Source organism: Tachyglossus aculeatus, chromosome 23, assembly GCF_015852505.1.
Source record: "Tachyglossus aculeatus isolate mTacAcu1 chromosome 23, mTacAcu1.pri, whole genome shotgun sequence".
NCBI lineage: Eukaryota > Metazoa > Chordata > Mammalia > Monotremata > Tachyglossidae > Tachyglossus > Tachyglossus aculeatus.
The window spans coordinates 6,253,371-6,277,426 of NC_052088.1; the positions used below are offsets into that span (position 1 = coordinate 6,253,371).

The following is a 24,056-nucleotide window of genomic DNA, read 5'->3' on the forward strand; positions in this document are numbered from 1 at the left end:
ATGCCTACAAGCAAGCACGTTTGAGCGTTGGCACCAACCTCCACCTTTAAACCCCAGACACACCAACACACGCTCCTTCATTCACTCATTCAATCCTATTTATTGAGCGCTTACTGGGTGCAGGGCACTGTACTGAGCACTTGGGAAGTACAAGTTGGCAACATCTAGAGACGGTCCCTACCCGACAACGGGCTCACAGTCTAGAATAATGATAATAATGGCATTTATGAAGCGCTTACTATGGGCAAAGCACTGTTTTAAGTGCTGGGGTAATCAGCCTCCGCTCCTCTGCCACTACAAGTTACAAGGTGAGCAGGTTGTCCCACGGGGGGCTCACAGTCTTCACCCCCATTTTACAGATGAGGTAACCGAGTCCTGGAAAAGTGAAGTGCCTTGCCCAAAGTCACACAGCTGACAAGTGGCGGAGCTGGGATCCGAACCCATGACCTCTGACTCCAAAGCCCGGGCTCTTTCCACTGAGCTTGGACCTCCCCCGGCGCTTAGAACAGTGATGATGTTGATGGCATTTGTTAAGCACTTACTAAGTGCAAAGCACTGTTCTAAGCGCTGGGGGGGATACAAGGTGATCAGTTTGTCCCTCGTGGGGCTCACAGTCAGTGGGAAAGAGCCCGGGCTTTGGAGTCAGAGGTCATGGGTTCAAATCCTGGCTCCACCAATTGTCAGCTGTGTGACTTTGGGCAAGTCACTTAACTTCTCTGTGCCTCAGTTCCCTCATCTGTAAAATGGGGATGAAGACTGTGAGCCCCCCGTTGGACAACCTGATCACCTTGTAACCTCCCCAGCACTTAGAACAGTGCTTTGCACATAGTAAGTGCTTAATAAATGCCATCATTATTATTATTATCCCCATTTTACAGATGAGGTAACTGAGGTTCTGAGAAGTGAAGTGACTTGCCCAAGGCCACACAGCAGACATGTGGCGGAGTCGGGACTCGAACCCATGAGCTCTGATTCCAAAGCCCGTGCTCTTTTTACACTGTGAGCCCAGTGTTGGGTAGGGACCGTCTCTATACGTTGCCCACCTGTACTTCCCAAGCGCTTAGTACAGCGCTCTGCACACAGTAAGCGCTCAATACGATTGACTGATTGATTTCCACTGAGCCACGCTGCTTCCCTAACAGTGCTTCTAACACTGCTGCTTCTCAACAGTGCTTGGCACACTGTCAGCGCTTCACAAATACCACCATCATCATCATCATCATCAATCGTATTTACTGAGCGCTTACTATGTGCAGAGCGCCGCACTAAGCGCTTGGGAAGTACAAATTGGCAACATATAGAGACAGTCCCTACCCAACAGTGGGCTCATCCACCACACGTCAGCTGGGTGACCTTGGGCAAGTCACTTCACTGGGCCCCAGTTCCCTCATCTGTCAAATGGGGATGAAGACTGTGAGCCCCCCGTGGGACAACCTGATCACCTTGTATCCCCCCAGGGCTTAGAACAGGGCTTTGCACATAGTAAGCGCTTAATAAATGCCATCATTATTATTATTATTATCATGCCCACCCTTGCTCAGGGACGTTGGCCATTGGGGCCTCTGAGGCGTTGACCTTTGACCCCTGTTTGGCCCCCCCTTCAGGCTCCTCCTGCCCAATTAGCCCCTTCCCCTCTTGGCTTTTCAGGGGACTAAGACCCCCCACACCCCAGCCAAGGTGTCCCCTTCCCTGAGGGTGCGGGGGCCATGACAGGCCCGACCCCTGAGGGGGCAGGAGGGGGACACAACAGGGAGCCCCTCACCAACCTGGGCCCCAAGCAGCCTCCAGCGCAGGCGCGGCCATCACCCCCGCCGTCAGGTGACAGGCCCCGCCCACGGACGACGATCCCCGCAACAGCCAATCCGATCGGCCGACGCGGAAGGCGGGCCTCTCCGGGCGCCATGTTTGTAAAGGGAACTGAAGCCACACGCCCCGCCCGCGGAGGGCCGTCAGGCGGCAGCCAATCCGATCGGCCGACGCGGAAGGCGGGCCTCCCCGGGCGCCATGTTTGTAAAGGGAAATGAAGCCACAGGCCCCGCCCGCGGAGGGTGATGACGAAACAGCCCATCCGATTGGCCAGTGCGGGTGGCGGGCCTCACCCGGCGCCATGTTTGTGCGGGGCATTGAAGTCACAACCCAAACCTACCAAAAGGTCTAAAGTCCCGGAGCTAGAATAATAATAATCATTCATTCATTCGTATTTATTGCTACAATAATAATAATAATGATTCATTAATTCATTCATTCAATCGTACCAAAACCAAAGACTAAGGACCCGGAGCTAGAATAATAATAATTATTTATTCATTCATTCATTCAATCGTATTTATTGTTATAATCATAATAATGATTCATTCATTCATTCAATCGTACCAAAACCAAGAACTAAGGTCCCGGGGCTAGAATAATAATAATAATTCATTCATTAATTCAATCGTATTTATTGCTGCAATAATAATAATGATTCATTCATTCAATCGTATTTATTGGGGTAGGGACCGTCTCTGTATGTTGCCAACTTGTACTTCCCAAGCGCTTAATACAGTGCTCTGCAAACAGTAAGTGCTCAATAATACAATTGAATGAATGAATTTATTGAGCGCTTACTGTGTGCAGAGCACTGTACTAAGCTCTTGGGAAGTACAAGTAGGCAGCATATAGAGACAGTCCCTAGCCAACAATGGGCTCACAGTCTAGAATAATGGTAATAATGGCATTTATTAAGCGCTTACTATGTGCAAAGCACTGTTCGAAGCGCTGGGGTAGATACAAGGTAATCAGCCTCCGCTCCTCTGCCACTAACCTCCTCAATGGGCCTCGTTCTCGCCTGTCCCGCCGTCGACCCCCGGCCCACGTCATCCCCCGGGCCTGGAATGCCCTCCCTCTGCCCCTCCGCCAAGCTCTCTCTCTTCCTCCCTTCAGGGCCCTACTGAGAGCTCACCTCCTCCAGGAGGCCTTCCCACACTGAGCCCCTTCCTTCCTCTCCCCCTCGTCCCCCTCTCCATCCCCCCATCTTACCTCCTTCTCTTCCCCACAGCACCTCTATATATGTATATATGTTTGTACATATTTATTACTCTATTTATTTATTTATTTTACTTGTACATATCTATTCTATTTATTTTACTTTGTTAGTATGTTTGGTTTTGCTCTCTTGTCTCCCCCTTTCAGACTGTGAGCCCACTGTTGGGTAGGGACTGTCTCTATATGTTGCCAACTTGTACTTCCCAAGCGCTTAGTACAGTGCTCTGCACACAGTAAGCATTCAATAAATATGATTGATTGATTGATTAGTACAGTGCTCTGCACACAGTAAGCACTCAATAAATACGATTGATTGATTGACTGTCTATATGTTGCCAACTTGTACTTCCCGAGCGCTTGGTACAGTGTTCTGCACACAGTAAGCGCTCAATAAATACGATTAATTGATTGATTGACTGTCTCTATACGTTGCCAACTTGTACTTCCCAAGCGCTTAGTACAGTGCTCTGCACACAGTAAGCGCTCAAGAAATACGACTGATTGATTGACTGTCTCTATATGTTGCCAACTTGTACTTCCCAAGCGCTTGGGCGCTTGGTACAGTGCTCTGCACACAGAAAGCGCTCAATAAATACGATTGATTGATGGACTGTCTCTATATGTTGCCAACTTGTACTTCCCAAGCGCTTGGTACAGTGCTCTGCACACAGAAAGCGCTCAATAAATACGATTGATTGATTGACTGTCTCTATATGTTGCCAACTTGTACTTCCCAAGCGCTTGGTACAGTGCTCTGCACACAGTAAGCGCTCAATAAATACGATTGATTGATTGACTATATGTTGCCAACTTGTACTTCCCAAGTACAGTGCTCTGCACACAGTAAGTGCTCAATAAATACGATTGATTGATTGACGTCTCTATATGTTGCCAACTTGTACTTCCCAAGCGCTTGGTACAGTGCTCTGCACACAGTGAGCGCTCAATAAATACGATTGAATGAATGAATGAATGAACCCATACCTCTGACTCCAAAGCCCGTGCTCTTTCCATTGAGCCAAGCTGCTTCCTCAGGCCCCCAGTAAGCGTTTAATAAACACAATGGACTGGATGATTACCTTTCAGTCATGTTAGAAACTACAACTCCCAGCGTGCCACGCGCCCGCTTGAGTCTATCCGCGCCTCTGATTGGCTAGGAGGCGTAGGGCGACCCTCCAATCAGAACCGGCGATGTTCCCAGGCTGGGCCGTTGGCGGGAACTTTGGAAAGTGGCATCGCCTTGGTTGGTCCTGGGCCCTTCTATGCATGATGATGATGATGATAATAATAATTGTTTATTATTATGGTTATATTAATATTATACGTTGCAGAGAAGCAACGTGGCTAAGTGGAAAGAGCCTGGGCTTTGGAGTCAGAGGTCATGGGTTCAAATCCCTGCTCTGGCAATTGTCAGCTGTGTGACTTTGGGCAAGTCACTTCACTTCTCTGGGCCTCAGTTCTCTCATCTGTAAAATGGGGATGAAGACTATGAACCCCCCGTGGGACAACGTGATCACCTTGCAACCTCCCCAGCGCTTAGAGCAGTGCTTTGCACATAGTAAGCGCTTAACAAATGCCATTATTATTATTATTATATTTGTTAAAGTGCTTGCTATGTGCCAAGGACTGTTCTAAGGGCTGGGGTAGAGGTAAGCTAGACAGGTTCATTCAATCATATTTATTGAACGCTTACTTAGAGAAGCAGCGTGGCTCAGTGGAAAGAGCCCGGGCTTTGGAGTCAGAGGTCATGGGTTCGAATCCCGACTCCGCCACATGTCTGCTGTGTGATCTTAGGCAAGTCACTTAACTTCTCTGGGCCTCAGTTACCCCATCTCTAAAATGGGGATTAAGACTGTGAGCCCCACGTGGGACAACCTGATCACCCTGTATCCTCCCCGGCGCTTAGAACAGTGCTTTGCACATAGTAAGTGCTTAACAAATGCCAATTATTATTATTATTATTATTATTACTGTGTGCAGAGCACTGTACTAAACGCTTGGGACGGACAAGTTGGCAACCTATAGAGACGGTCCCTGCCCAACAGCGGGCTCACAGTCTAGAAGGGGGAGACAGACAACAAAACAAAACATATTAACAAAATAAAATAAATAGAAGGAACATGTACAAATAAAATAGAGTAAGAAATACGTACAAACGTATATACGTCAATCAATCAATCAATCGTATTTATTGAGTGCTTACTGTGTGCAGAGCACTGTACTAAGCGCTTAGGAAGTACAAGTTGGCAACATATAGAGACAGGTGCTTGGACACAGACCCTGTCCCACTTGGGGCTCACAGTCTTCACCCCCATTTTATAGATGAGGCAACTGAGGCCTAGAGAAGCGAAACGACTTGCCCAAGGTCACACAGCGGACAGGTGACAGAGGTGGGATTAGAACCCAGGTCCTTCTGACTTCTAGACTGTGAGCCCACTGTTCTGTAGGGACCGTCTCTATATGTTGCCAACTTGTACTTCCCAAGCGCTTAGGACAGTGCTCTGCACACAGTAAGCTCTCAATAAATATGATTGATGATGATGATGTTGCCAACTTGTACTTCCCAAGCGCTTAGTACAGTGCTCTGCACACAGTAAGTGCTCAATAAACACGATTGATTGATTGATTCTGGGCCCTTACTCTATCCAGCAGCAGCAGCGTGGCTCAGTGGATGGTTAGTGGTTCGACAGTGGTTCAATGGATGATGGTGATGATGGTATTTGTTAAGCGCTTACTATGTGTTAGGCACTGTACTAAGCGCTGGGGTGAAGATAAGAAAATCGAGTTGGACACAGTCCCTGCCCACAAGGGGCTCAAAATATTAATCTCCATTTTACAGATGAGGGAACTGAGGCCCAGTGAAGTGACTTGCCCAAGGTCACACAGCAGACAGGTGGCGGAGGTGGGATTAGAACCCATGACCTTCTGACTCCTAGGCCTGGGCTTTATCCACTGAGCCACGCTGTGGGTGGATAGTGGATCAGTGGGTAGTGTTGATGATGGTATTTGTTAAGTGCTCACTATGGACCAGGCACTGTGCTAAGCACTGTGCTAAGCACTATTATTACTGGAGTCAGTAATAATAATTGGGATATTTGTCAAGTGCTAATTTTGTGCCAGTCACTGTACTAAGAGCAGTACATTCCACTGTCTTTTTAAGGATTATAAGGCATATTAGACTTTATTTAAGAAGTACCTGTATATCTATGTATATATGTTTGTACATATTTATTGCTCTATTTATTTATTTATTTATTTTACTTGTACATATCTATTCTATTTATTTTATTTTGTTATTATGTTTGGTTTTGTTCTCTGTCTCCCCCTTTTAGACTGTGAGCCCACTGTTGGGTAGGGACTGTCTCTGTGTGTTGCCAATTTTGTACTTCCCAAGCGCTTAGTACAGTGCTCTGCACACAGTAAGCGCTCAATAAATACGATTGATGATGATTGATGAAGTATTAGGGAAGGAATGTTTTAGTAATAGCGTCATAGGGATTCACTGCCTTTACTTCAGCAGTGTTCCCTGTTATAACTGCCTGGGAAAGTAATTCTACAAAGAAATGTACTTAACCAAGACGAGCAAAAGAATCATAGGGTTTTGGAAGAATTTTGAAAAAAGATCTTTCTACTTCCTGACAAGACTATTCCCAAGTGATCCGAGACCAGTGGTGACCAAAACTCTTTATCAAACGGTCTGGAGAAAGCGGTTTTACCATTTTCCTTGGTAGTATTATTTTATAATAGCATTTATTAAGCGCTTCCTATGTGCCAAGCACTGTTCTAAGCGCTGGGGAAGTTACAAGGCGATCAGGTTGTCCCACATGGGGCTCACAGTCTTAATCCCCATTTTCCAGATGAGGGAACTGAGGCCCAGAGAGGTGAAGTGACTTGCCCAAAGTCACACAGCTGCCAAGTGGCGGAGCCGGGATTTGAACCCACGACCTCTGACTCCAAAGCCCGGGCTCTTTCCACTGAGCCACGCTGCTTCTCTAGCACTAGCACAACAACTAATATTTCAACAACTTTTAAACTCTATGTAAATTGCGGCCCTTCAGTGGATAGTTAAGGTTCTCCTAAAGTTGGATGCCCCTTAAAATGGTTTTAAGGATTCGGTAATTATAAAAGAAACACCACAGAGCCATATCTGTTTATTTCATTAAAGCATTGTGCGCGGGGAGGGGGGTGTGTGTCTTTTTGTGGGTTGTTGCAACCATTTCTTATCCTCTAGTTTGCTGTTTTCTCTTACAGCAAAGTCATTTGTAAGAAATCATCCGCACCTGGGAGCAACATGGCCAGCAAGAAGCTGAGAAGAACCGGTTTATCTCAGGAACTCTGCGACCAGCTCAATCGCCATCAGATCGTTACCTGTCAGGTGATGCTTCTTTTCATAAAGGAAAAATAGAAATAACCACCTAATTACATTTCTCAAGCCCATCTTTGCACAGACATAGTTATGGCCGGTAATTATGGCCATTCCTGGAATCCCACATCCCCTCACGCAGGGAGAGGGACAATATGTAAGCAATAGTAATAATAATGGTGTTGATTAGTATGTTTTGTTTTGTTCTCTGTCTCCCCCTTTTAGACTGTGAGCCCACTGTTGGGTAGGGACTGTCTCTATATGTTGCCAACTTGTACTTCCCAAGCGCTTAGTACAGTGCTCTGCACGCAGTAAGCGCTCAATACATTTGATTGATTGATTGATTGGTTCTCCCATCTCCCCCTCCCCTCCCACCTTGTCCCCCTCTCCATCCTCCCCATCTTACCTCCTTCCCTTCCCCACAGCACCTGTATCTATGTATAGATGTTTGTACATATTTATTACTCTATTTATTTTACTTGTACATATCTATTCTATTTATTTTATTTTGTTAGTATGTTTGGTTTTGTCTCCCCCTTTTAGACTGTGAGCCCACTGTTGGGTAGGGACTGTCTCTATATGTTGCCAGTTTGTACTTCCCAAGCGCTTAGTACAGTGCTCTGCACACAGTAAGCGCTCAATAAATACGATTGATGATGATGATTAAGTGTTTACTATGTGCCAAGCACTGGATTGAGTGCTGGGAGGGATATAAAATATAGTCACATCGGATTTACTCCTCATTCCAAATGGGGACCAAGGCCATTTTGCAGATGAGGAGCAGTGTGGTCTAGTGGAGAGAGCCCGGGATTGGGAGCCAGAGGACTTGGGTTCTAATCCCGGCTCCGCCACTTGTCTGCTGTGTGGCCTTGGGCAATTCACTTCACTTCCCTCTGCCTCAGTTCCCTCATCTGTAAAATGGGTATTAAAACCATGCAGAGGCCTTCCCAGACTGAGCCCCCTCTTTCCTCTCCCCCTCCCTCCGCCTTACCTCCTTCCCCTCCCCACAGCACCTGTATATATATGTTTGTACGTATTTATTACTCTATTTTATTTGTACATATCTATTCTATTCATTTTATTTTGTTAATATGTTTTGTTTTGTTTTCTGTCTCCCCCTTCTAGACTGTGAGCCCATTGTTGGGTAGGGACCGTCTCTATATGTTGCCAACTTGTACTTCATCATCATCATCATCATCAATCGTATTTATTGAGCGCTTACTGTGTGCAGAGCACTGTACTAAGCGCTTGGGAAGTCCAAGTTGGCAACATATAGAGACAGTCCCTACCCAACAGTGGGCTCACAGTCTAAAAGGGGGAGACAGAGAACAAAACCAAACATACTAACAAAATAAAATAAATAGAATAGATATGTACAGGTAAAATAAATACAGTAATAAATATGTACAAACATATATACATACATACAGGTGCTGTGGGGAAGGGAAGGAGGTACAGTGCTCTGCACACAGTAAGCGCTCAATAAATACGATTGGATGAATGAATCCCCCATGTGGGACATGGACTGTGTCCAACCTGATTAGGTTGTATTTACCCCAGTGCTCAGTACACTGCCTGGCACATAGTAAGCGCTGAACAATTACCATAAAAATGAGGAAACTGAGGTACATTATTGTACTTAGCGTGGCTCAGTGGAAAGAGAATGGGCTTGGGAGTCAGAGGTTGTGGTTTCTAATCCTGGCTCTGCCACTTGTCAACTGTGTGACTTTGGGCAAGTCTCTGAACTTCTCTGTGCCTCAGTTCCCTCATCTGGAAAATTTAGGCTGTGAGCCCCACGTGGGACAATCTTGATTACCTTGTAACTCCCCCCACCAAGTGCTTGGCACATAGTAAGCGCTTAACAAATATGAACGTTATTATTATTATTACTCCAAACTTCTGCTCTTTGCTGCCATTGGGGTTTAGCCCTCTTTATTTTTATGACACTTATTAAGCATGTAGGTGCTTATGGATTTTAAGCTCCTTGAGGGCAGCGATCGTTTGTATTATATTTCTATCTGCCAAGCATCTAGTAGAGTTCTTTGCACAGAGTTGGCACTCAGTCACTGTCGTTGTTTGATGAGATATTTGCAAGGCTATTGAAAATGATCTCTCTTCCAAAATAAGAAATCTGAAGCTGTATGCTTTTATCTCTGGGGAGCACTGAATGTGTAGAGATTTTCATCATTATCCTTATCATTTATCGAGTGGCTCTTGTATAAAAGACCCTGGAACAGGTGCTTGGGAACATATTGTTGGAAGCGAAGCATGGCCTAGTGGAAAGAGCACAGGCCTTGGAGTCAGAAAAATAATAAAAATTGTGGTATTTGTTAAGTGCTTAATCTGTGCTAAGAACTGTTCTAAGCACTGGGGTAGACTGTGAGCCCACTGTTTGGTAGGGACCGTCTCTATGTGTCGCCGACTTGTACTTCCCAAGCGCTTAGTACAGTGCTCAGCACACAGTAAGCGCTCAATAAATACAATTGATTGATTGATTGATTCAAGTCTCATAAGGGGCTCACGGTCTTAATCTCAGGAGACCTGGGTTCTGATCGTGCCTCTGCCACTTGTCTGCTCTGTGACTTAACTTTTCTGTGCCTCAGTTTCCTCATCTATAAAATAGACTCCTGTTTAGACTTTGAGCTCCTTGTGGGACTGGGACTGTGTCCAACTTGATTGCCTTGAATTTACTCCTAGTGCTTGGGAATTTTCTTGGGAGGGGTAACATGAGTCAATCAGGGGTATTTACTGAGGACTTACTGTGTACAGAGCACCGTTTTAACAGCTGAAGAGAGTAATAATTATAATAATGATGGTATTCAGTAATAATATTGATGATATTTGTTAAACGGTTACTATATGTGCCAAGCACTGTTTTAAGCGCTGGGGTAGATACAAGTTAATCAGGTTGTCCCATGTGGGGCTCACAGTCTTAATCCTCATTTTACAGATGAGGTAACTGAGGCACGGAGAAGTTAAGTGGTTTGCCCAAGGTCACACAGCAGACAAGTGGCTGAGGCGAGATTAGAACCCACGACCTCTGACTCCCAAGCCCATGTTCTTTCCACTAAGACAAGCTGCCCACAAGGAGTTTACAGGCCTAGAGGGAAAGACAGACATTAATATATTTCTTTAGATAACCAGAAGGTCTGCCTTGTGTCGTTACTGCTTCATAAGTCTTTCACGGAATTAAGGAGAACTAGGGGGAAAAAGGAGATTGTTGGGTCGGGACCATCTCTATATATTGCTGACTTGTACTTCCCAAGCGCTTAGTACAGTGCTCTGCACACAGTAAGCGCTCAATAAATACGATTGAATGAATGAAATGTAATCCTAGCATGAGAATGGGATAGAAAGGGCCAGATCAAATCCTCTTAAAACATGAAATCAAACATTGAGTAAGAAGGTTTCATTGTTCGGCATAGAATTTTTGTTGTTCATCTTAATTTGTAGTCTTTTTTCTCTCTCTCTCTCTCCCGCTTTCTTTTTCTCTCCGCCTCCCCCTCCCTATGTCTTCTCAGGATTTCCTTTCTCTGTCCCCAATGGAACTGATGAAGATGACTGGGAAGAGTTACCCGAAAGTCCGTGAGCTTCTCCACGTGGTCAGCAGGGCTTGTGCCCCCAAAATGCAAACTGTAAGCCTTCCGTCCTTTCCGTTTCCCAAATGAATGTGATCCTATTAAGGCAAAGAAATGTGATTTAGGGAGGTCGGTAATCACAACTACTTCATTCATGTATTCAATTGTATTTCAGGCAGTAATAACAATAATGATGGCATTTATTAAGCACCTACTATGTGCAAAGCACCGTTCTAAGCGCTGGGGAGGTTACAAGGTGACCAGGTTGTCCCACGGGGGGCTCACAGTCTTAATCCTCATTTTACAGATGAGGTCACTGAGGCACAGAGAAGTTAAGTGACTTGCCTGAAGTCACACAGCTGACAATTGGCGGAGCTGGGATTTGAACCCCTGACCACTGACTCCAAAGCCCAGGCTCTTTCCACTGAGCCACGCCGCTTCTCTTTGTAACCTCAGGAAATTGGCAATCAATCACTACAGCAATGGTATTTATTGAGCATTTACTGATTGGAGAGCACTGTACTAAGTGCTTAGGAAAGTTCAATGCAACTGAGCTGATCCCCGATCCCTGCCCAAAAGGAGTTTATAATAATAATAATAATAATAATAATAATAATGGTATTTAAGCGCTTACTATGTGCCAAGCACTATTCTAAGCGCTGGGGGAGATACAAGGTAATCAGTTTGTCCCACGTAGGGCTCACAGTCTTAGTGCCCGTTTTACAGATGAGGTAACTGAGGCACAGAGAAGTTAAGTGGCTTGCCCAGGGTCACACAGCAGACAAGTGGAGGAGCCGGGATTAGAACTCACGTCGTCTGACTCTCAAGTCATCTACAAGGGGTGGCAGACAGTGAAGTAGATTATTGAGTAGGGAAATAGTAGAGTATAAGAATATTACCAAAGCGTGGCTCAATGGAAAGAGCCCGGGCTTTGGGAGTCAGAGGTCATGGGTTCAAATCCCGGCTCTGCCAGTTGTCAGCTGTGTGACCTTGGGCAAGTCACTTAGCTTCTCTGTGCCTCAGTTCCCTCATCTGTAAAATGAGGATGAAGACTGTGAGCCCCCCGTGGGACAACCTGATCACCTTGTATCCTCCCCAGTGCTTAGAACAGTGCTTTACACATAGTAAGTGCTTAACAAATGCCATTATTATTATTATTATTATTAAAGTATTGTGGAGCTTTGCTTTATTAGTAGCGTGGTCTAGTGGCCAGAACCCATGCCTGGGAGTCAGAGGGACTTGAGTTCTAATCCTGGCCCCACCACACGTCTGCTGTGTGACCTTGGGTAACTCACTTCACTTCTCTGTGCCTCAGTCCCCTCATCTGTAAAATGGGGATTCAGTCATTCATTCAGTCGTATTTATTGAGTGCTTACTGTGTGCAGAACACTGTACTAAGCGCTTGGAGCCCCAAATGGGACAACCTGATTACCTTATATCTACCTCAGCACTTAGAACAGTGCTTGGCACATAGTAAGTGCTTAACAAATGCCTTTATTATCATTATTATTCTTTTAGACTGTGAGCCCACTGTTGGGTAAGGACTGTCTCTATATGTTGCCAACTTGTACTTCCCAAGCGCTTAGTACAGTGCTCTGCACACAATAAGCGCTCAATAAATACGATTGATTGATTGATTGATTGATTATTATTATCCAGTGAGCATATGTGAGGTTTTTATTTTTAACAGGAATTCATTGCAACCATCATCATCATCATCAATCGTATTTATTGAGCACTCACTATGTGCAGAGCACTGTACTAAGCGCTTGGGAAGTACAAATTGGCAACATATAGAGACAGTCCCTACCCAACAGTGGGCTCACAGTCTAAAAACCATCTCTGCAAATGTTCAGCAGAGGGAAGCAGGAATGGTTTTTCTTCCCGCCTTAGTCAAAATCTCATCTTCCTCTTTTACTCATTCATTCAATCGTATTTATTGAGCGCTTACAGTGTGCAGAGCACTGGACTAAGCGCTTGGAAAGTGCAATAGGTGGTCAGGTCAATGGGGCAAAGGATGGGGAGGTTTTACCGCTTTCTCCTTCAGTGAGATTGGTTAGGGATCCCACTATTTAATCACAATCCACTCTAGTGCTTTACTCCACAAAGAAATGTGTTTCTGTAACAGAAGGGAGGGTCTGAAGCAACTAAAATGATTGAAAAGGGGACTAGTTTTGGGGGGAGAGCATGCCGACAAGATTAGAGCTCTTTTTCCTCAAAAGATGAAAGCTGTGAGGAGGCATGATTGAATTTCCCCAAAACCACAAGAGGTGCGGACAGAATGAATCTGTATTGCGGTTCGCCAAATCCCACAACCCCAGAAAAGGTTGAAGGTGGTATCTTCAAAGGAGTAGGCTTAAGTTCAGCAAAAGGTGTCAAGTCTTCACTTAGTGGGTAATAAACATTTGGTATTTAATTACCTCAGGAAATTAGGGCAGGCGGGAAATATGAATAAATTCAAGAAGAGTTTCGACAAATCTACGGGCGGCCAATCTGAGGCTGCTGGAAAACTCAAAGAAGGCTAAGATTTGTGAACGCGAGGTCTCCCATGAGGTTTTCTGGAAAAGTTGTTTTATTTATTTATACATACACATATATATTTATTTATATGATATATAGGTATATCTATATATGTAGACATATGTAGATATACCTGAGTATATATAATGGTACTTGTTAAGCACTTACTGCGTGCCAAGCACTGTTCCAGGCTCTGGGGAAGATGTCTGCTGTGTGACTTATCTATACACACACATATATGCATACATACATATACATTTATTTATGATATATAGATATATCTATATATGTAGACGTATGTAGATATACCTGAGTATATATAATGGTACTTGTTAAGCACTTACTGCGTGCCAAGCACTGTTCTAGGCTCTGGGGAAGATGTCTGCTGGGTGACTTTGAGCAAGTCACTTCACTTCTCTGTGCCTCAGTTCCTTCATCTGTAAAATAGGGATTAAGACTGTGAGCCCCATGTAGGACAACCTGATCACCTCGTATCTCCCCCAGTGCTTAACAAATACTATTATTATTATTATTATTATTATTATTACTACTAGTTAATCAGGTTGGACACAATCCCTGTCCCACATGGGACTCACAGTCTCAGCCTAAATCTGGGGGAATGGGATTTTAATCCCCATTTCACTGCTGGGATAACTGAGGCACAGAGAAGCGACTTGCCCTAGGTGTCATAGCAGACCTGTGTCAGAGTCAGGATTCGAACACAGGCCCTCTGCTCTTTCCACTAGGGCATGCCTTTCTCCCCCACAGAAAGCTAGCCCAGGGTGGCATTTATGCACATATCCATAATTTATTTATTTCTAGTATTTCTAATTTTTTTATTTCGAGAAGCAGCATGGTTCAGTGGAAAGAGCCCGGGCTTTGGAGTCAGAGGTCATGGGTTCGAATCCCAGCTCCACCACATGTCTGCTGTGTGACCTTGGGCAAGTCACTTAACTTCTCAGAGCCTCAGTTCCCTCATCTGTAACACGGGGATGATGACTGTGAGCCCCACACGGGACAACCTGATCACCTTGTATCTCTCCCAGTGCTTAGAACAGTGCTTTGCATATAGTAAGCACTTAACAAATGCCATCATTATCATTATTATTATTCTCTGTGCCTCCGTTACCTCATCTGGAAAATGGGGATTAAAACTGTGAGGCCCCTGTGGTACAACCTGATCACCTTGTAACCTTCCCAGCGCTTAGAACAGTGCTTTGCACATTGTAAGTGCTTAACAAATACTATCATTATTATTAGTGATGTCTGTCTCCCCCTCTAGAGGTAAGCTCACTGTGGGTAGGGAATGGGTCTGTTTGTTGTTATATTATACTCTCCCAGATGCTTAGTAGGGTGCTCTGCCCCCAGTAAGTGCTCCATAAATCCCCTTGAGGCCCCAGGCCGGCTCCAGCCCCAGGCGCGCACCGTGAGTCTCCATTCACCTTGTACGCTTTCACAAATCGGACGAAGACCGGGAAGAACATGGAGGGTGGGGTGGTCTTGGGGTTTTCTCCGAAGTACTTCACGGCATCATCGAAGGCGTCCTGCAAGGCACGCAAAGATCCCTCAGCTTCATGCCACTACCTGCTCTCCCTCCCTAGAGCCCCGGGGAGCCTGAGTGGGACGTGGACTGTGTCCCATCTGCTTATACTCTCTCTACCCTGGCGCTCAGTACAGTGCTCGCAAGGCACAAGCGCTTAACAAATGCCACCATTATTATTATTCTTATCGTTACTACTATTATTTATCTTGCATCTCCCCGAGGGCTTAGTACAGTGCTTTGCACAGAGTAAAGCTCAAATACCATTATTGTTATTTATTATGATGATGATTATTATTATCATCATCTCCTTCTATCTACCCCAGCGCCCGGTAGCAGTGCTTGGCACATTGTACACATTTAAATCTATTATTATCATCCTTATTTGCTTCTCTTGTATCTACCCCAGTGCACAGCTATCTGCAAGCCTGTTTTAGGGCAAGAGATGACAGCACCACATTCCTCTTGGATGGGGTCTAAGGGAGTAATAAATATTACTCTATTTATTTATTTATTTTACTTGTGCATAGCTATTCTATTTATTTTATTTTGTTAGTATGTTTGGTTTTGTTCTCTGTCTCCCCCTTTTAGACTGTGAGCCCACTGTTGGGTAGGGACTGTCTCTGTATGTTGCCAATTTGTACTTCCCAAGCGCTTAGTACAGTGCTCTGCACATAGTAAGCGCTCAATAAATACGATTGATGATGATTGATGATGATGATGCGGCCTAGGGGATTATTGGGAGGTTTATCCCTAACTCTGAGGAAGTTCTCAGCCCTGACTTGAAGAGCCTAAGATGGCTGTGGCCCTTGTCTGGCTCACCGGCCAGCTCAGCCAGCATTTCCAGCCGAGGCTGGAAGATGATGGCGGCTGTGGGACACACCGAGAGGACTTTGACCTGTTCTGTGAGGAAGACAAAATGGCCATCTGCCATTCCCGAGAGCACCGAGGTCACGCTGTCGTCCCCCTAGAAGAGGCCTCCAGAGAATACAAGGAAGGCCGCCTTGCTGGCTCTGCAGGAGAATGGGCTGGAAGCCCCCCACCCCCATGAAACAGGAGCACTTCGTGAAATCCCTAGTGAACGTGTGACCGTCGATACGCCAGAAACACTTGGATTTTTATGAAGGTTTATTTAGAAAACAAGAATTATTCTCTGATTTAGAGAAGCTGTAAAGACCACCCGTCCATTATTTGGTCCTGTGGACTGCAACCTCACATTTGGATGGTTGACTTCTGTGTCTGGGCGATGACCCCAGTGTTCTGGGGCACCGTCCACGCGTTCTTGTATCTGGGAAACGGCAATGTTTGCCTGCTTCTTTATAAAGGACCTTTAATTATCGTTTGACCGAAAGCTGTCCATCACCTCGCCCACTCCTGCCTCACCTCCCTTCTCTCCTTCTCCAGCCCAGCCCGCACCCTCCGCTCCTCTGGCGCTAACCTCCTCACCATGCCTTGTTCTCACCTGTCCCGTCGTTGACCCCCGGCCCACGTCCTCCCCCTGGCCTGGAATGCCCTCTGCCCATCCTCCAAGCTAGCTCTCTTCCTCCCTTCGGGGCCCTACTGAGAGCTCACCTCCTCCAGGAGGCCTTCCCAGACCGAGCCCCCTCCTTCCTCTCCCCCTCATCCCCCTCTCCATCCCCCCCATCTTGCCTCCTTCCCTTCCCCACAGCACCTGTATATATGTATATATGTTTGTACATATTTATTACTCTATTTTACTTGTACATATCTATTCTATTTATTTTATTTTGTTAATATGTTTGGTTTTGTTCTCTGTCTCCCCCTTCTAGACTGTGAGCCCACTGTTGGGTAGGGACTGTCTCTATATGTTGCCAACTTGTACTTCCCAAGCGCTTAGTACAGTGCTCTGCACACAGTAAGCGCTCAATAAATTTGATTGATTGTTTACTTTCAGCTGTGACCTTGGACCTGGCTTCTTCTCCTTCTAGACTGTGAGCCCACTGTTGGGTAGGGACCGTCTCTGTATGTTGCCAACTTGTACTTCCCAAGCGCTTAGTACAGTGGCTCTGCACACAGTAAGCGCTCAATAAATTGATTGATTCCCCCAACTCCCACCCCAACCACATTTCCTCCTGACCCAAGCCATCCTGAGCAAGTTTAAAATTGAAAAAAGGAATTCAGCAGGGCGGCGGGTGAAGCGATGACCAACATTGGTTGACTGTCCATTGGCACTCTGGGGTGGGGAAGACTTGGCTCCTTCCATCAAGGAGTTCACATGGAACCAATCAATCATATTTATTGAGCGCTCACTACTCTACTAAGCTCTTGGGAGAATACAGTATAACAGAGTTGGTAGAAACGTTCCCTGCTCACAGTGAGCTTACAATCTAGGGGGACTGGGAGAATCCAGGCAACCCAAATGGGTACATGTTAATTTGTACGCGTTTTGCCATCTTGTCTTATGGTGTCGAGTCGTCTCCCACCCATAGCGACTCCATGGATGCATCTCTTCCAGAACGCCCCACTTCATTCAGTCATTCATTCAATCATATTTATTGAGCGCTTACTGTGTGCGGAGCACTGTACTAAGCGCTTGGGAAGTACAAGTTGGCAACTTCCATCTGCAATTGTTTGTAGTTAATAGTGATGATGATAATGACGGTGTTTGTTAAGCACTTACTAAGCCCTGGGGTAGATACAAGCTAATCAGGTTGGACACAGTCCTTGCCCCACGTGGGCTCACATTTTTTTATCCCCCTTTTACAGATGAGGTAACTGAGGCAGAGAGAATTATAATAATAATAATGGTATTTGTTGAGCACTTACTAAGTGCCAAGAACTGTTCTATGCGCTGTGGTAGATATGAGGTGTTCAAGTTGTTCCACGTGGGGCTCACATTCTTAATCCCCATTTTACAGATGAGGGAACTGAGGCACAAAGAAGTTAAGTGACTTGCCCAAGGTCACACAGCTGACAAGTAGCAGAGCCAGGATAAGACGCAGGTCCTTCTCACTCCCAGGCCTGTGCTCTATCCGCTAGACTACGCTGCTTGTAGTTCTGGAAACACGTGTTCCCAGGCATTTGGGTGAGAGCACAAGACTGGAAGGGAATTTGGAGGAATTTCCAGGAGAAGTCTGTTGTCCTCCTCTCTGTCCTAATAATAATAATAATTGTGGTATTTGTTAAGCATTTACTATGTGCCAGGCACTGTACTTAGCTCTGGGTGGATATAAGCAAATCAGGATGGACACAATCCCTGTCCCTCAATTCCTCCCTCCCCTAAATATCAGGGCTTGAGTTTTTAATTTAAATTTCTATTTATAAGGCTCAGTGTAAAGAGCACGGGCTTGGGAGTCAGAGGTCATGAGTTCTAATCCGGCTCTGCCACGTGCCTGCTGTGTGACCTTGGGCAAGTCCCTTAACTTCCCCGAGCCTCAGTTCCCTCATCTGTAAAATGAGGATTAAGGCTGTGAACCCCACGTGGGACAACCTGATCACCTTGTATCCCCCCCAGCGCTTAGAACAGTGCTTCGCACATAGGAAGCGCTTAACAAATGCCATCATTATTATTATTGTTATTCCCAGTTGAAGAGAGTCTTTTGCATTCCTACTGTTCAAGCATAAATGTTCCCCTGCCTCAGGTGAACTAAGGCTTGTTTTAACAGTTTCACAGAACTCTAAGAAATAGACCACTTCATTTGGAGCAGATTCCTTTCTTCCTGACTTTTGTTTCTGGTTATTTATGTCCGGGTCAGGCTGATTTTCCTGTGGAAAATTCACATTTTTGCCCTAAATCAACACAGGCAAACCTGCTCAGGGCCAAATTAGTATAATAATGATGGTATTTAAGTGCTTACTGTGTGGCAAGCAGTGTTCTAAGCACCGGGGTAGGTATAAGGTAATCAGATTGTCCCACGTGGGGCTCACAGCCTTAATCCCCATTTTACAGATGAGGGAACTGAGGCAGAGAGAAGTGAAGTTACTTGCCCAAAGTCACGCAACTGACAAGCGGCGGAGCCGGGATTCATTCATTCATTCAATCGTATTTATTGAGCACTTACTGTGTGCAGAGCACTGTACTAAGCGCTTGGGAAGTACAAGTCGGCAACATATAGAGACGGTGCCTACCCTCCAACGGGCTGACATTAGAACCCACGACCTCTGACTCCCGGATTTGCTTGTATCCACCCCAGCACTTAGTACAGTTAATATGTTTTATGTTTTAATATGTTAATATGTTTTGTTTTGTTCTCTGTCTCCCCCTTCTAGACTGTGAGCCCACTGTTGGGTAGGGACCGTCTCTATATGTTGCCAACTTGTACTTCCCAAGCGCTTAGTACAGTGCTCTGCTCACAGTAAGCGCTCAATAAATACGTTTGAATGAATGAATGAATGAATACAGTGTCTGGCACCTAGTAAGTGCTTAACAAATACCACAATTATTATTACTATTATTATTGAATCCATTGGACTCTTGTCAGCGCTTAGTTTAGTAATCTGCATGCAGTAAACATTAAGCTCGTTATGAGTAGGGAATATGTTTACTGAGTCTATTGTACTTACTCTCTCAAGTGCCTAGTACAGTGCTCTGCAAATAGTAAGTGTTCAATAAGTACGATAGATTGATTAACTACCAGAGAAGCAGCGTGGCTGAGTGGAAAGAGCCCGGGCTTTGGAGTCAGAGGTCAAGGGTTCAAATCCCGGCTCTGCCAATTGTCAGCTGGGTGACTTTGGGCAAGTCACTTCACTTCTCTGTGCCTCAGTTCCCTCATCTGTAAAACGGGGATTAAGACTCTGAGCCCCCCGTGGAACAACCTGATCACCTTGTAACCTCCCCAGCGCTTAGAACAGTGCTTTGCGCATAGTAAGCGCTTAATAAATGCCATCATTATTATTATTATTATTACCATTGATCAACTAGTGGGAAGCAGCAAGGCTTAGTGGAAAGAGCACAGGCTTGGGAGTCAGAGGATGTGGGTTCTAATCCCGGCTCCACCATTTGTCTGCTGTATGGCCTTGGGCAAGCCACTTAGCTTCTCCGTGCCTCAGTTACCACATCTGTAACATGGGGATTAAGACTGTGAGCCCCACATGGGGCAATCTGATTCCCTTGTAACTACCCCCAGTGCTTAGGAAAGTGCCTGGCACATAGTAAGCGCTTAACAAATACCATAATAATAATTATTATTAATGAATCAGGTGGCATTGACTCTGATAAAACACAGGCAAATTCCGGGAGAATTTTTCAAATGGTTCAGTTTGTTCCGTGCGGTTCCAGCCTATGTTTTTGGCAAAGTCTTTCCCTTTAGTGCTATGTCTCAACCTCTCCTTTTTGGTCCAGATTCGTCGTCCTTTAGCCCTCCATGTATTGTTGCCTGGCCTAGATTTACTACGATGTACAGTTGAAGTTTGGCTTAACCATTTTTAACCTCTAGATGACAGTCAAATGGGAATAATGATTTATGCTCCTTTAGTAAGGTTGAGTAGGATAATACCTCCAGAGAGTTTTGATAGGGAGGAGCCAACGTCTCCTTTCGAGCCTGGAGGCAAAATTTTGGGATGCAGCAGATCCCCCCACCACCACACAAGCCCCATCACCTCAGAAGCCCAAGGCAGCTTCTCCTTCAGACTTCTGATCCCCATCCAGGAGGACCTGAGCCCAAACCTGTTTTCCCACCTACTTAGACTGTGAGCCCCATATAGGAACGGGGCTGTGTCCAACCTGATGATTTTGTTTCTACCCTGCGCTTAGTACAGTGCCCGGTACCTAGTAAGCACTTAACGAATACCATCGTTAGTATAAAACTCTCATAGCTCTGCCACTTTGTAGCGAATAAATATATATGGGTGTGCGACAGGAAGGAGAGGGAAAGATGATTTGGACTCTAGATCGTAAGCTCGCTGTGGGCAGGGAAAGTGCCTACCAGCTCTGTTATTCTCTCCCGAGCACTTAGCATAGTGCTTGGCACATAATAATAATGATGGCATTTATTAATGCCTTAATTTATTTACTTAATTAATTGATTAATGCATGGCTTAACAAATGCCATCATTATTATTAATCGCTTACTATGTGCAAAGCACTGTTCTAAGCGCTGGGTAGGATACAAGGTGATCAGGTTGTCCCACGGGGGGCTCACAGTCTTAATCCCCATTTTACGGATGAGGTAACTGAGGGCCAGAGAAGTGAAGTGACTTGCCCCAAATCACACAGCTGACAATTGACGGAGCCGAGATTTGAACCCGTGACCTCTGACGCCAAAGCCGGGGCTCTTTCCACTGAGCCACGCTGCTTCTCAATAGTGATCACCCAATGAATTGATAGTGATCACCCTTGATTGATATTTTCTTTATTTATACTGGTGCTGTTGATGCCTGTTTACCTGCCTTGTTTTGTTTTCTGTCTCCCCCTTTCTAGACCGTGAGCCCGTTGTTGGGTAGGGTTTGTCTCTGTTGCCGAATTGTACTTTCCAAGCGCTTAGTACAATGCTGTGCACACAGTCAGCTCTCAATAAATACGATTGAATGAATGAATTTGATAGATTGGAGGGTGGAAGTTGGCAAGAACTCTGTGCAGAAGCTCTAGTATTTAGGGGATTATCCCTGAATGTGGGGAGCAAAATGGGGTTACCAGGCTAGAAAGCGACCGAGTGAACTTTGTAGGTTTTGACGGTGTTTCCTTTCCCCAGGCTTATGGAATGAAGATGGAGAGAACTTCTGATCCTTCTCCAGCCTTCTTACCCACCACGCTTTCAAGTTTGGATGAAGCCCTGCGTGGCGGGCTAGCCTGTGGGTCTCTCACTGAGGTAAGGGAAGCACGTCAGACGTCGTCTGTTCTTTCCCTCCAGCCCTGAACTTCGCGATGCAGACAAGATGGCTCAGGCTGCTGGTGACGTACGAGGCCTGGTCTTGGCTTGCGGTTTTCCTATTTATTTTCGGGAATTGGGGAAGTGCTGTTGATTTACCCTTCAGAGAGGGGAAATCGACAGCTTCGCGGATTTGTGAACCGATTCCGGTGCATCCGGTCCTGCCGGAACACGTGTTTTTCCTGCGGGTTTTGGCGAGGGCAGTGCCAGGGAATTTGGGAACATTCGTTCCACCACCCGATCCTGTTCAGATGCAGGTGTTTGGACTTTCCGACGAAATAGCTCGCGGACGTACTCATATGCTCCTGTGTGCGGGTTAGACACGGTTTTGCAGTGGGATACTTTTTTTTCCTTAGACCCTCGTGATAGAGGACAACTGGATGTAATGAAGCAAATAGAATTGAAAATCTTTTGCATTCTTTAGAAATAGTTAAAAAATTTGGGATTAATGAGAGGCGAGAAGGGTTTTTGTTGTAAATGGTAGACTGTAAGCTTGTTGCGGACAGGGAATGTGTCCGTTTATTATTGCACTGGGCTTTCCCAAGTGCTTAGTACAGTGCTCTGCACACATTAAGCACTCACTAAATACAACTGAATGAATTCTTGGGTCATTTTTACCTGGTTTGTTTATTCCTGGGTTACCAAAGTGCTTCAGAAGAACTTGCCATTCGAGAGCTTATTGCCCTTCAGTTCTTGGGTATAATTACTGAATTAAGAAGAAGAGAAGCAGTGTGGCCTAGTGAGAAGAGCACGGGTCTGAGGTCTGGTGTCTAATCCCTTCTAGACTGTGAGCCCACTGTTGGGTAGGGACCGTCTCTATATGTTGCCAACTTGTACTTCCCAAGTGCTCTGCACACAGTAAGTGCTCAATAAATATGATTGAAAGAATGAATGAATGAATCCCGGCTCTGCCGCTTGCCTCCTGTGTGACCGTGGGCAAGCCACTTCATTTCCTCTGTGCCTCAGGTTCCTCATCTGTAAAATGGGGATTAAAACAGTGAGCCCCTTATGGGACAGGGACTGTGTCCAACCTGATTATCTTATATCTACCTCAGCACTTAGTACAGTGCCTGACACATAGTAAATGCTTAACAAATATCACAATTACTATTATTATCATTGGTTTCATTTTTAAACAATTTAAATGATTAGAGAATTGACTGGGCTTTTTCCCTCTTTCATTCAATCGTATTTATTGAGCGCTTACTGTGCGCAGAGCACTGTACTAAGCACTTGGGAAGTACAAGTTGGGAACATATAGAGACGGTCGCTACCCAACAGTGGGCTCACAGTCTAGAAGGGGGAGACAGAGAACAAAACAAAACATATTAACAAAATAAGATAAATAGAATAAATATGTACAAATAAATAGAGTAATAAATATGTACAAGCATATATACAGGTGCTGTGGGGAGGGGAAGGAGGTAAGGTGGGGGATGAGGAGGGGGAGAGGAAGGAGAGGGCTCAGTCCGGGAAGGCCTCTTGGAGGAGGTGAGCTCTCAGTAGTTAGGACGTGGGCCGGGGCTCGATGGTGGGACAGGCGAGAACGAGGCCCAGTGAGGAGGTTGCATTGGCAGAGGAGCGGAGGGTGCGGGCTGGGCTGGAGAAGGAGAGAAGGGAGGGGTGGTAGGAGGGGGCGAGGTGATGGACAGCTTTGAAGCCAATAGTGGGGAGTCCACCCTGTATGTACTGATTTAGTTGCTGCGGTCACCTCTACTCATTTCCACTCTGCTGTAGCTCCCTTTCACCTTCAAGCTTGAGGTGCCACTCTGGGACCTACAGGTCCCCCCTACAAACTCCTTTCCCACTTTCCATCCTGCCCCATAAAAGCCTCTGGGGGAATGAAGTAAGGGAGCCCAACAGAGAGGGTGGGGCAGGGAGGGGTTAATTCAGCGCTTAGAAAAGTGCTTTGCGCATAGTAAGCGCTTAGTAAATGCCATCATTATTATTCTCCCATGGTATTTAATTATGGATTTATTTTTTCACCCCTCCACCCCTTATCCCAAGGCCCTGAACCACAGTTTCTGAAACCCCCGCATGAATCCGACCCAACTCCTGCGACAGAGGCAAGAAAGATAGACGGAGGGAAATAAAAAGTTCAGGTTTAGGCAGGTTGTGTTTGAGGTGCCAGGAGGCCACATTCAAGTGGAAATGGCTCCAAGGCAAGAGGAGATTCAGTTCAATCATATTCATTAAGCCCCTTA

General features: G+C 45.6%; 1 protein-coding gene across 1 annotated transcript in view; it reads left to right on the top strand.

The window, feature by feature from the left end:
• The first annotated feature begins 7,296 nt into the window (after positions 1 to 7,296).
• The window catches only part of RAD51B (RAD51 paralog B), a 43,646-nt gene continuing 26,886 nt past the window's right edge, over positions 7,297 to 24,056 (top strand). Inside the window, exons 1-3 of the mRNA XM_038765437.1 lie at positions 7,297 to 7,399; positions 10,909 to 11,022; positions 21,676 to 21,792. Of these exons, the coding sequence (XP_038621365.1) occupies positions 7,316 to 7,399; positions 10,909 to 11,022; positions 21,676 to 21,792 (315 nt within the window). The 5' untranslated portion in view covers positions 7,297 to 7,315. The remainder of the gene's footprint in view (positions 7,400 to 10,908; positions 11,023 to 21,675; positions 21,793 to 24,056) is intronic.